This window comes from Aulonocara sp. 'chitande type north' Nkhata Bay, linkage group LG4 (assembly GCF_057382095.1).
Source record: "Aulonocara sp. 'chitande type north' Nkhata Bay isolate Kocher_YH1m ecotype deep benthic linkage group LG4, A_spYH_male_GT1.1, whole genome shotgun sequence".
In the NCBI taxonomy this organism is placed as follows: Eukaryota; Metazoa; Chordata; class Actinopteri; order Cichliformes; family Cichlidae; genus Aulonocara; species Aulonocara sp. 'chitande type north' Nkhata Bay.
The window spans coordinates 2,570,331-2,582,847 of record NC_141347.1 but is presented as its reverse complement, the minus strand read 5'-3'; the positions used below and the strand labels follow the sequence as shown (position 1 = coordinate 2,582,847).

Genomic DNA, 12,517 nt, shown 5'->3' with positions numbered 1-12,517 from the left:
AGTTTGACCACCAGAGGGCGTTCTGCGTACCTGCTTGTAGCCAAACACAACAACCAGTTAATTCAAGTGGCAATGAGTGTAAATGAGTAATCCGAAACATGATTATTTAACTGCTTTGTCATATTATCTTCATAAAGACCTACAACGAAAACATAAAAAATGTCAGGGGAATCATTTCATGTGTCTTTAAAGTCATATACTGAAATAACCAATCAAAACCAACCAACTCTGCTGAGGCTACAACTAGGATGATCTGATACCCTCGTGTTGGTGTTGTTCCCAGACCATCATGAAAATGTTGTTCCAGGTTCAACATTGCAAGTGACCAATCACATTGTTGTGACGTTATTCTTTTGCGCGCCAAGCCATTCGTGAAATTTATGAAATTCCAATGTTGCAAGGACAATATCAATTCTGCTTACTGTTTATTAAAGGGTTACGGTTAGGGTCAGGGTCCGTTGATCGGCAGACAGAGGCGGTTTCACGCAGCTTAGGTACAGTTTTTTGTTTTACGCCGGTTTTTCCTGAAGTCGCAAAAGTATGATGTCACAACATTCTGATTGGTCACTTGCAATGTTGATCCTGGAACAACATTTAGTATGATGATCTGGGAACAACACCAACACGAGGATATCAGATCAACCCTACAACTACGGTTTGTCTGTTAGGTGAACTCTGGATATCATCTTAGTATAGTTCCTTTCTTATCAACAAAACAGCAAAACTTATTGCAGATATGGCACATCTGGTGGTGTACCACAGGGTTCCATTATGGGACCTATGTAATTTGCATCACACACTCTACATTCCTAAAAATAAGGGCACAGGAAAAGTGTATTATTCCACTGAAACCCTTTAACACTAATCACTGTACCTCATTCATGAGTAGTAAAGGCTACATACTTCAAATTCTTCTTGATTTTATTCTCCAGTATCGAGAATCAATACTCTGTCAAATAAAAAAAGAAATTATGTTAAATTATAATTTTACATTTAGATTTGTAGGTTTTGCTTTATTTTCTCCAAAAATAATTGTAGACATTACAGAAGTTTGATCTTGTAGGGGTGGTGCAGATGCCTCACAGCAAAACGATTCTGGGTTTTCTGTGGCCTTTTTTAAATGTCTCTTTTTATTCTGTTATACTATTGTGAAACTGTAATTAGAGGTTCAAGATTTGTTTCTGTAAGCACAAACCACAAGGGTACAAATAAAATCCCCCCTCCAGGGTGCAGGGAGTACTTTAGAGTTTCCCTCCAGTGACTAGCTCTGAACCACTAAAGGTACAGTTAGATATTTATAACTTAGTATTTTTGCAGCCCTATTTCTGCGTCAAAGTGAGCAATTTTATCTTTGACATTTGACAAACAATAAAAATTCGAGAATGTTTTCTTTTCCAAGATTGCAGTGCTAAAATGGTTTATACTTTGGCTGTGACCCAAACAGCATCAAAGTATGCACAGCAAACACAACGTACAGAACAGAAAGCACAACTACACGCAGAAACACTCTGCAGATACAGCAAAGAAGACAACACAGGGGCAAAGCCAGAGTTCCTGCAGAAGTTCAAGGTGATTAAATGCTGCCTTTTGCTGCTCAATCATCACTTTCACACAGCTGCTTACATGTTGCCTGTTACAGTTTCCCCCATATCGTCATTTTTGATTCAGTGCTCCACACTGAACTGCAGGGGGCAAACTCGAGCTTCGTGTCGAGTTTGAAGAACTGAAAATGAAGCCAGCCTGTGTGTGTGTGCACGTGTACCTCAGTCTGTATGTTGGGGACTGATCCAGTATTGCCGTTGGCAATAGCTGTATTGGAACTGTTGGGACTGCTGGGACCTGACCCCGGAGCACTGTTACAGAGAGAGGAAACTGGTGGAGAGACACAGACACAGGAATAAATGAGCAGCAAATTCATTTTAAATTTCTGATTAAAGCAGCTATTCACACTAAACACTCTGCACCTGAGAGCTTATTTGCACTTCTTCTCAGAATGAAAACGTAAGCGTCTCTGCTCACCTGATATCTCTATGGCTCTCTTCTTGAAGGTGCTGATGACAGTTCCGTCCTTCCTGCGGAGGAGAGGGGAGCTCCGCCTCTCTGCCACCTTTTGCTTCAAGCGTGAACGCACCTTCAGGTTAGGCTCAGAGACTGGACGAGTAAAGAGAGAGGGGAGATAAAACTGTTCAGCGCAGAGACATCAGTGTAACGCAGACCATTTCCTGTAAATACTAAGCTGTGCTCGGAACGCAGGTGAAAGAAGAACAGTTATTTTGTCGGCTGCTGATCTGTCTTGTTTCTTTTTCATTATAGGTCACTGGTAACATGCAGTGGTTTGTTTTGGCAGAGGGCTTCAGTGATATTTTAAGTCACCTGGTGACTTGCCAACAAGATTCTATCAGGGCAGACTGAGAAGTCTGCTAATCCTACATTACAATTTGGCTGGGTCGTTTGCTAAACGAGCAGCCACAGTGGAGTTTAAGCTATTTTTGGTGTATGGGTCAAGGTGAGGATAATAAACAGTAGAAGGGAAAACATGAAGTTTTCAGTGGCATAAACAGTATCTGGATCCAGAGGGATGACATGTCACTGCTTACCCGGTGGCATCAGGGCAGCCAATGACAGCTCGGCCTGGCATTTGTTATGCTAAAAACCATTTGTCATTATTGTGAGCCAGGCAGCAGAACCTGCACACAGTATCCCGGGACACACTGGAGTATATTTACAAAGAGTGAGTTTAATCTGGTCTATGTGATTTACACAAGTGCCACTGAAGAGCACCCGTGTCATGCACATCTACAAAGTGTTCCTGCCTCTATATTTGGATGACTGGCTAAAAGGAAGAACCCTTTAGAGCTGAAAACATCACGGCATGGATGCTTCTATCTGCAATTGTAGCCAATTTTCCATCTAGCACAAATTTGAACCTCTTAAAATCTGGCAGGTTGCTGGGAGGTTAGGGTACGTGCACATCTACATGGCATAACTGAAACAGAAACCCTGTAAGAGACAAACTGTGAAGCCATGATGCATGAAAGAGAGCATGTGGCTAAAATACAACCTCGTGCTAACCTTACACCGAAACTGCTTCACCCTGGTGTTGGCTATGATACAGACTATGATTATAATTCAGTGTAGGAGCATCAGAAGCTGGGTTTATGGACATGTATATGATCATATCACACACACACACACACACACACACGCACACACACACGCACATATATATATATATATATATATATATATATATATATATATATATATATATATATATATATATATATATCCATCACATTTTAGCTTTACTATATAAAGTAAAGCTAAAATACCTCAGACCTATGTGCTGTGCACGAGTGACAACTACAGTCTTTGCAGTCGGGTGGTGCAGATGCAGTACGGAGGTCCTGCCACACATCCATGTGAGCTTCACGTAGCCCAGCTGCTGCGCTCTTGTCTGTCTTGGAGTGTTGTGGGCGACCTTTGTACGCTGAGCATTTAAACAATTTAACTACAGAGGCAAATATGTTATCCGGTAACTGCTACTTCAGCTGAGACCACAACAGTCAAAAGAAAATGATGTTTCCATCTGCAGCCATTTATATTTGGCGGCATCTATTTGAGAACCTCCACTTTCCATGTGCACACATGAAAAGCCTTAGGCGGGGAGAGCAACAACAAGATCCCACCACAGGACAAATGACGACAGATAGGACAATTCAGAAATAGCATGAAAGAAAGAGCTGGGGTGGAGGTGGGCTGCAAACTCCCTTCCAGATGTCCAGCATCTGTGTGCAGGCTCAAGCAGCTTAAACACAGCTCCCTGTGTAAGAGTTAGCAACTGTAAATCGTCAGCTGACGTGGGGACCAGCTGATGTGCTCTGACTGTGACCGAGCTTCAGTTTGTGGGCTTGTCGCTCATCGCTTTATGGCGGACGGCCGGTCCCTGTTAGACACAGACTCGGACTGTGCAGATGACTGTGTCATTGTTTGACGCCCCTTCATAAGTAAAATGAGGTTTTCTTCACCTCCATGGATGCTGCTGAGTAAAATGAACCTGAGACGTGCCCACAGTTGCTTTGCATGTAGCATATCACAGCTACATTGTTACGTGTGTTTTAAACTTTCTCCATCAGCGAGTCCACTAGGGTCCATTTGGGTCGAACAGTGAGCGAAATTTACTTTACTCACTCCGTCTTCCACAGAGACTTTGATTACACCGACTACTCATGCACCCAGGCAGCAGACTGCAAAGTATAACAGGAACAACTGCTCGGCCATCGGGACTCCACCTGTTGTCATGTGTGGATCCACCTAAACACCTTTAATATATATGAGATGTGTCTGGTAGGTTGGAATTGTCCGTTGCATTGGGGAGTATCTACACACTTTTGTTCCAGGTCCAGGTAAGGCAGTCTGCAACACTTATTTCACAAGTAAATAATTATATGACAATACTGCACCACCTTTGCATACCTTATGAATTGTGTACGTGCAAACACACACACACACACACACACACACACACACACACACACTCGTACCCGTCTTGCGGAGTGGGAAGTCGTCTTTGCCCTCATAGTTCCCCAGGAGAGGGGGCAGTTTATAGGAAGGAGGAGTCCCCGGTGTGTTGCTCTGCGGAGGCGAGCTCTGCTCCAGGGAGGTGTGCTGGGCTCCCCTGCAGACACAAACACCCAAACAGACGGCAGATTAGCTGCCTGGGAAAACCCTTTTATCGTACCATGAGACCAAGCGCTGAATGTCATTTTCTGCCCAGGTTCTCGAGGGACGTGTACGTCATTTAGTCATTTCCTACACTTCCTAGAATGCTGCGTTATTTCCTTTGATTGTCAGTGTGGAAACATTCTCTCTGTGCTTCTTCCTTTAATTTCCTCCTGTGTTATAGCTGCTGCAGAACGGGTCTGGGTAAAAGCTTATGACACTCAAACCTGACCTTTTCTGTTGTTGTTGTAGATCAGTGAACATTGCCGGTTGCTTCTGGCCCTGCTGATTCTAACAGGACGTGGCATCGTGTTGTCTGCGGCCCTTTTCAGACTGGGAACTCATTACGTTCATGGGAAGTGACAGCTTTTTGTCATTCAGGCGTAGGTGTCTGGTATGTTAGCGTGTGTTATGGAGATGTGTCTGAGGTGTTGGAGCAATATTTTTTAACATGATTCAGGTGATTATCCACACATCAGACTGAAAAAAACATACATCAGAGAACGATGGGTTTGTGGCTGTTATTAATAGTAGAAAACGAAAAAGAGCTCAGCTCACTGAAAACACAACGCGAGCAGCTTTGGGATCGACGTTTTCTATAGGAGGATCAAAACTGGACAATCTTTGGTCCGTTCTGCTGTAGGAAAACTGAACATGTGATGCTTCTGTTAGAACAGGCCATAATGAAACTTTAATACAGGGGTCCCCAATCCCAGTCCACGAGGGCCGGTGTCCCTGCAGGTTTTAGCTCTCACCCTGGGTCAACACACCTGAATCACATGATTAGTTCATTACCAGGCCTCTGGAGAACCTCAAGACATGCTGAGAAGGTAATTTATCCATTTAAATCAGCTGTGGTGGATCAAAGACACACCTAAAACCTACAGGGACACCGGCCCTCGTGGACTGGGATTGGGTCCACGCTTTAATAGCTGTCATAGACAGCGCCTCATTAAGATAACACAACCAAACTTTATTTTGAAGCACTCGAAACTGCTTGAGTTTTAATACAGGCGGGAACTTTTATTTAGATAAACAGCACTAAAACACTCGAGAGGCCAGTTCAACAAAGTGGGAAACATTTACTAAAATAAAAAGGGGGAAAGTACATGACTCACTTCCCACCCAAATTCAAAAATGCTCCTGCTAGTCTACATAAGAGTCCCGTCAACTAGGGCTGGGTTTAAAAATTGATTTTCCAGATTCAAATCGACTTTAGCTTCAATAAAATAAAGTAAATCCTGAAATATTTTTAAATAAAAATGCATTTTGCCAGAAATGCCAGAATCTCAGGTTGAAGCTCACAAAACTACTTCAACAACCGCTAAACAGCTACAACAACAAATGAGAGCAGGTACACGGATTCCACACAAAGATGTAAATACAAAGCGCGGATCGTTCACCCGACGGCACGTACACGGACACGCCGCCGGGCCTGAGAGCCGACAGCTCACAGATTCTGATGCTGCAGGTTTTGTCGCTCTCGCTGAACCAGCAGCAAAAGATCCAAATTTTGCTTCACGTTTGATAAACATCGTCATGGATTCCCTCTTACTTTTGCTGTTTTGCTTCCACCACGATAAAATCATACTTCCTCTCTCTCTCAGTGTACTTCAAGAACGGTTTCCCATCTCAAATCTCTGTTTTCTGCATTATTAGCTTGCTTATTACCGTTTTGTACAGCGCCGTACACAAATGACCTCCGATAAGAAAGCCTGATTTCTGCTGTTCCACACCGAAGAAATGTCAATGTTTTAAAATGATACCAAATTCCAAATTGCTTTGCTGTGTCTCTAATGAAACCTCTAACTTTGCTCTGCTTCACGTCAGCAGCATCAGATAATGCTCATATGTCGATTTATGGTTTTCTTCAGTTTTCGATCTAATGCAGAATATTTTTTAGGTCATCTGCTATAAAAAGCCAGGCCAGGAAAATCTGCTTCATGTTTTTTCTGTTTTATCCTCAGTTACTTTGACACAAAGGCATCTGCTGTGATGTTTACACCTCTGATGAAATCTCACAAGTGTCAATACTGATAAATGATCAGAAATATAATACAGTGGAACCCCGACTTACGAATACCCCCTTTAACAAAAAATTCAAGTTACGGAGGGACTTAACGGCAATATTTCTGCCCGTGTTACGGCAAAATGCCCACGTAACGAAATCCGCTGGCTCTGATTGGCTGAGCCCAGAATGCCTTCTGAATCATGTGACAACCCCCTTGGCTTTGGTACTTGCACTTCGCTGTTCCACTTAAACGACGTATTGTTGTTGCAGTTAGCAATTAGCCTGTAGCCTATCGTTCACTGAAAAGGCGCGATGGGTGCTTCGACTTACGAAGACCCTCGGGAACGAATTAGTTTCGTCAGTCGGGGTTCCACTGTATTTCTGACTGTCAGTCAAAATTGATTCAAATCAAATCGATTAGAAATGGAAATCGATGCCCAGCATGACCCTCAACGTCTCTCTGTTGCATTCAGGATCCAGTCTGAATGTTTCCTCCTCCAGAGCATCACACGCTCCCTTGCATGGTGTCCTAAATGCGTCATCTTCACCCTTGAGCTTGCTCACTCAGCTCTAACAGTGTTACATTATTGTTGGAACCATGAGTCCGGCCTGTGGACGGCTGCACCTGCACCGGTGAGCTCTGCTGTTAAAGTCAGCTGAAGACAGAGCAGTGTCCTCGGATGTTCGAGTAACGTGTTTCTTCTTTGCTGTGTACGTTGCTGTCTTTGTAACTTCTCTTTAACTAATGTCCGCGTTCTTTAATTATCCGAGCAGTATTTTTGCATTCTCAAGTTTTTCCTCAGGTTTCTTTCTCACTGTTTGCATTATTCACAGCGTTTTCCATAAAACACTTGGTGACTCGTGTCTGGAAAAGTGCCACATAGATAAACATTGCTTACTATTGCTATTGCTGAGCCATAGCACAGAGGATTTGCATGTGCATCACTGCACCATGCACATGCCGCGGTGTCACAGTGATTATGTTACTATCCAGTGACCTAAGACATGACTCTAGTACATTAACTGCATACTGTCAATTTAATGAGATAGAGCTGCTCACCAAATTGCATCATTTTCCCTCAAATACTACATATAACCATGGTAACGAGGTATAACTGTGTAAAACCAAAGCCATGTGTGTTTTAATGCTTATTTCTCTACATAAAGACAAACTAAACACAACTTCATGATATCGCGGGTAAAACAGCACCCTCACACTCTCCTCAGCTTGGAAAGTGAAGAGTGCTTCCTCGATATCTCTCAGGTCCGGCTTTGTTTTATTTCTGTTTTGTTTTCATAGCGAAGTGTGTTAAGTGCATGTTATATTAGTTCTGATGCAGAAGATCAAACCATCAGTGGGAAACACTTTCCCATTTCTACACACACACACTCTGAAACAGTTTTGGTCCTCACCAGCACTTTGGGGAGAAGGAATGGTTTAGTCCGCCAGAACCAGGCTCCTTCTTACTGAGAAGGAACTCCTGCAGCTTCAGCTTCACCTCTGTGCTGGCAATGGCACCTTCCAAAACACACACACACAAACACACAAAGCAATCAGGCCACTTCCCTGTCTGTATGCAAACAGCCTGTGGTCTGCGAGTAGCATCAGGATGACCTACTCTCTTTGCCTTTCTCCTTGTTCCTCAGCAGCAGCAGTTGCTGCTCCAGCCGTTGTTTCTCCTGCTCTTCGTGTCTTTGCTGCTCCAGCTTCCTCTTCTGCTCCAGCTCCTGCTGTCGTTTGGCTGCCAGCAGCTCCTGTTGTTGCTACACACAAATACACACACAGGTTATTGAATGGTTCCTGGAATAAGGCAGCGGGAAAGAGAGCTGGTGCTTCAGCTCACCTTTAAGTGTTCCTGCAGCTGGACTTCGTGTTGTCTTGTTAGCACTTCGTGTTTTTTCTGAAATTCTGCAAACAGCAGCTGTTTCTGCAGCTCCTGCTGCTGCTTGAGGAGAATGAGTTCCTGCTGGAGCTGCTGCTCTCTCATGGCTGTGTCCACCACTGCCCCCCCGGACACAGACCCTACCCTGGGCTCAGTTCGCAGGTCCACCGGGCCTCCTCCTCCTCCCGGGCTTTCTCCAGGACTCCCACCTGGAAATGTCAAAAACAACATGGCATCAACTTTAGCCAAGTGCACAGCTGAGCTTCTGATTCTGTATATCTGCAGTCTGATTTGAATTACTGCATTTTTTCCATTTCCTAATTATTAATTTTTTTATTTCCTTCCAGCAAAACTGTGTGAAGAACAGTACAGCAGCCATCACACTGGACACTATTTAAAAGCTAAAATCTGAGACCTTTTATTTATTTTATGAAAAATATTATATTCTGGCAGCAGCAACAAAAAAGAGAAACTAAAGGCTGCAAAGGTAAGTGTTAATAAAATGAGCTGGAACAACATTTTGCATCTAATATTGGTTTATTGGCAACACGTCAGTAACAGGATTGGGTCTTTGGAAAAATTCCTCAATGTATAATTGTGATGACTTTGAATATCTTATCATCTAAAGCAGTAGTATCAAAAGATTATGAAAATCTGAGAAATCTCTGTGCAAAGAGGATAAGGCCAAAAACCAGTCTTGGACGACCCTGATCTTCAGGTTCTCAGCACACAGTGCACCGTCCCATCCACAAACTTAGGTTAAAGCTCTTATGTGCAAAGAAGAAGAAGAAGCACTATGTGAACATGATCGCTAAACACCACCGTCTTCTCATTTAAAATGGACTGAGGCAAACCTTTCTGTCTTCAGATGATTAGAAATTTGAAATTCTTTTTGGCAAAAACAGAAGCTCAGTCCTCCAAACTAAAGATCATCAGTATCAGTGCTCACTTGGTATGAAGGTATGAAGCTTGCACATCTGTAAATCATCAGTGCTGAAAACTATACACAGGTTCAAGAGAAATGTGTGCTCCCATCCAGTTGATGTTTTTTTAGGAAAAGCCTTACATATTTCAGCAAGGCAATGCTAAACTGTACCCTGCATCTATTACAGCAGCATGGGCGCATCGTGGAACAGTTGCTTCATTAAACTGAAAACTATAAGAAAGTAGAACCAGGACTCATGAGCTGCTCAAATCTATCAGGCAGGAATGGCACAACATTTCTCCCTCTGAAGTCCAGCAACTGGTCTCACAGATGCTTACAACCTGCTAAAATAAGAAGGGATGCTTTGGAGAAGGTTTTATCCAATCAGGCCTGTGCTTGAAATGTAAAGGCTAAGCACAGTCCTGATTGGCTGCCTCATTCCTGCACACTTTTTGTGGTCCGTGTGAAAATGACCTCTGTAAAAACTTTGAATATGAGTCTAGGTTAAGCCCAGTTTTGGTTATTCTGATATTACTAAAGAAGGGTTTTACACTTTACACTGGCTCATGAATGGCACGTTGTAGTCAGACCCCTCGCTCATCACAAACACCCACAAACACCAGCTCTGATTTGAAAGTTTCGTACCAGGAAACAAACCGGTGGGTGACATCACGATAACTACATCATTCTTGCACACTGTCCATGATACATATGACATACATAACCATAGGTATGTATATCATTCGCTGGGGTGAGGAACGTTAGGCACGCTGTGAGCGTCAAATTTGAAGCATCAGACACTTCACTTCCCACATTCTGGTTATTTTTTAAAATTTGTACCACCACACACACACAGACACACACCTCCCACTTCAAGGACTCTTAGAGGACTCCCTACTCACCACCTTCTCCACCACTTCCTCCTCCTCCTCTCTGCTCGCTTGCTGTTCCTACTGGGCTCTGCATGCCTGATGGGAGGCTGCTCTTCACCTCCACTACTGCAGGAAAGAGAGCGAGAATAGAGAAATGAGTGATTGATTAGTGTGGAAAATGTCAGGGACACAGCAGATTATTGCATCACTCATCGCATACACACCCACATAGAGACAGCTTCCATGTCATTCAGATGGGCTGTGATAGTGTTGTAAGAAAAGTGAGGGGGACAGTCCTGCTGCCTAAAAATATTCACAAGCAGCAGTGGGTAGCACTGAGCTCCAGCGCTGAAGTCAGCCTTTATTCAGCATGGCTACACTAAAGGACACTGCAGCAACATGCTAACATGTGCTTTACATACTAATAGTGACAGATTATTACAGTAGTACGAGTAGCAAGCAAAGAAAAAGGAACAAAGAAAAAGTGTCTTGTAACACTCGTTTCTGTAACACTTGTTCTTAATTGAAATGCCAGATTCATATTGATTTCCTGCTTCAGACAAAGCCTAGCTAAGCCCAGCAGCTGACTTTTTTTAAGTGTGTCAACAGGCTATGACCTCTGATTAATAATTACGAGCTGTGATACTGATTAATTGGTGAGCTTCCTTAATATAACCTACAAACAAAACCTGCTTTTGGACACTGGCTACTCTCTTAAAGACTTTTTCACAATAACTTATAAGATCGGCTTCATTTTAACAGAAATGAAGCATCATTTGTGTACGTACAGAAATGCACTCAGTTTAAGCTGACTGTCGTCACTCGCTCGCTGCATTTGTTGCAATGTACTCTTCTTCTTTTTTTTCACAAGTACATTTAAGCTACAAGCCTCAGCAGCGCTTAGATCGGAAGGTTCCAATCAGCTTAGCAGCTCCAATCAGCTTATACTGATCACTTGTGTGTATAAGTGAATGTTAGTGAGAGAGAAAGAGGAAGAGGGGGGGAGAGTTTGTATGATCTCATTTGGACTGATTCTTTAGTTTTGGCCCTTGGAAGCGCAAAGAAGCAACAGGTTAACACTAGGGATGAGTATCGCAAAGGTCCTGCGTAGCTGTCCGGGACTTTGGGAGATCAGATGACGTTTTAACCATGTTGGACTCGATGCACGCACCCACAACAGTCTGTCTGCTAATATTTACTTAGATCATTAGCCCATGTTTATATTTTAGATAAGATAACCTGTAATTTAGATAATGATGTGCTCTCCAGGCTGCTGCTATAAGATACCTGGAGCAATGCTAGATGGACTATGAGCCAGGCAGTGGAAAACTCTCCTTTTCTCACTTTGAATGTTTAAACGTTCCCTAAATGTTTTCATAGACTGTTTGTGTTTTTCCCTTACAAGACAAAGAAGTGTTACATTTGCACCAACAAGCACCGTCAGCATCAACACACAGTCTGTACGCTGGGACGGAGAAGCTGCAGATCCCGCACCTCAGAGGGTCTGAGCAAGACACAGAAAACCTTCTTCTTCTGTCTACGTTCTGTCTACATCAGTGAAGGGGGTGTCAGATAAAATGTGAAAGGTAACTTTAATAAACCAATAAAAATCTGTTTTCTTACTTTCTTCACTCCCAAAGGCTGCCATATAACGGAGACTCTGGTCATTTGTAATTTAGGGCTGGGAGTAAAAGATGAGAGCAATGAGAGAGAGGGGCAGAGAGGTCCTCGTATTCCTGCTCCATCAGCAGCCATCACTGTGTCCGGGAGAAGGGCTGTAACCGTGACCTGCCTTTGCTCTCCTGGTGACCCCTATGAGAGGATCAGGCTATTTCTTAGGAAACGCCACACACGGCAGCACGCTGTGACGTCAGGACATTTCCTGTCTGCAGACCAGGGAGGAAATTTAATTAGGTTTTACCTACTGTGAAGTCTGACCTTTGACCTTTCTGAGTTGGACCGATTGGTCTCTGATGTCTGACGCTTCCCATGTGGCTTCTAAGCTAATCAAACAGGAACATCGACAGTAGGGCCAAGCCTGTTAGATTGTGACGACTTTGGCTTCAGATCATAGCAGAGCTGAAGAGAAACATGAAGTGGATCT

The 12,517-nt window shown here is 43.3% G+C and overlaps 1 protein-coding gene across 2 annotated transcripts in view; it reads right to left on the bottom strand.

Annotated features, from left to right (window-relative positions):
• The window catches only part of hdac5 (histone deacetylase 5), a 66,496-nt gene that overhangs the window by 23,371 nt on the left and 30,608 nt on the right, over nt 1-12,517 (bottom strand). For both annotated transcript variants that reach the window (XM_086287928.1, XM_086287927.1), the window contains 7 exons: nt 10,444-10,539; nt 8,578-8,825; nt 8,353-8,497; nt 8,147-8,252; nt 4,545-4,678; nt 2,020-2,151; nt 1,763-1,872 (listed from right to left, as the gene is read on the bottom strand). In XM_086287928.1, coding sequence (XP_086144054.1) covers nt 1,763-1,872; nt 2,020-2,151; nt 4,545-4,678; nt 8,147-8,252; nt 8,353-8,497; nt 8,578-8,825; nt 10,444-10,539 — 971 coding nt within the window. The remainder of the gene's footprint in view (nt 1-1,762; nt 1,873-2,019; nt 2,152-4,544; nt 4,679-8,146; nt 8,253-8,352; nt 8,498-8,577; nt 8,826-10,443; nt 10,540-12,517) is intronic.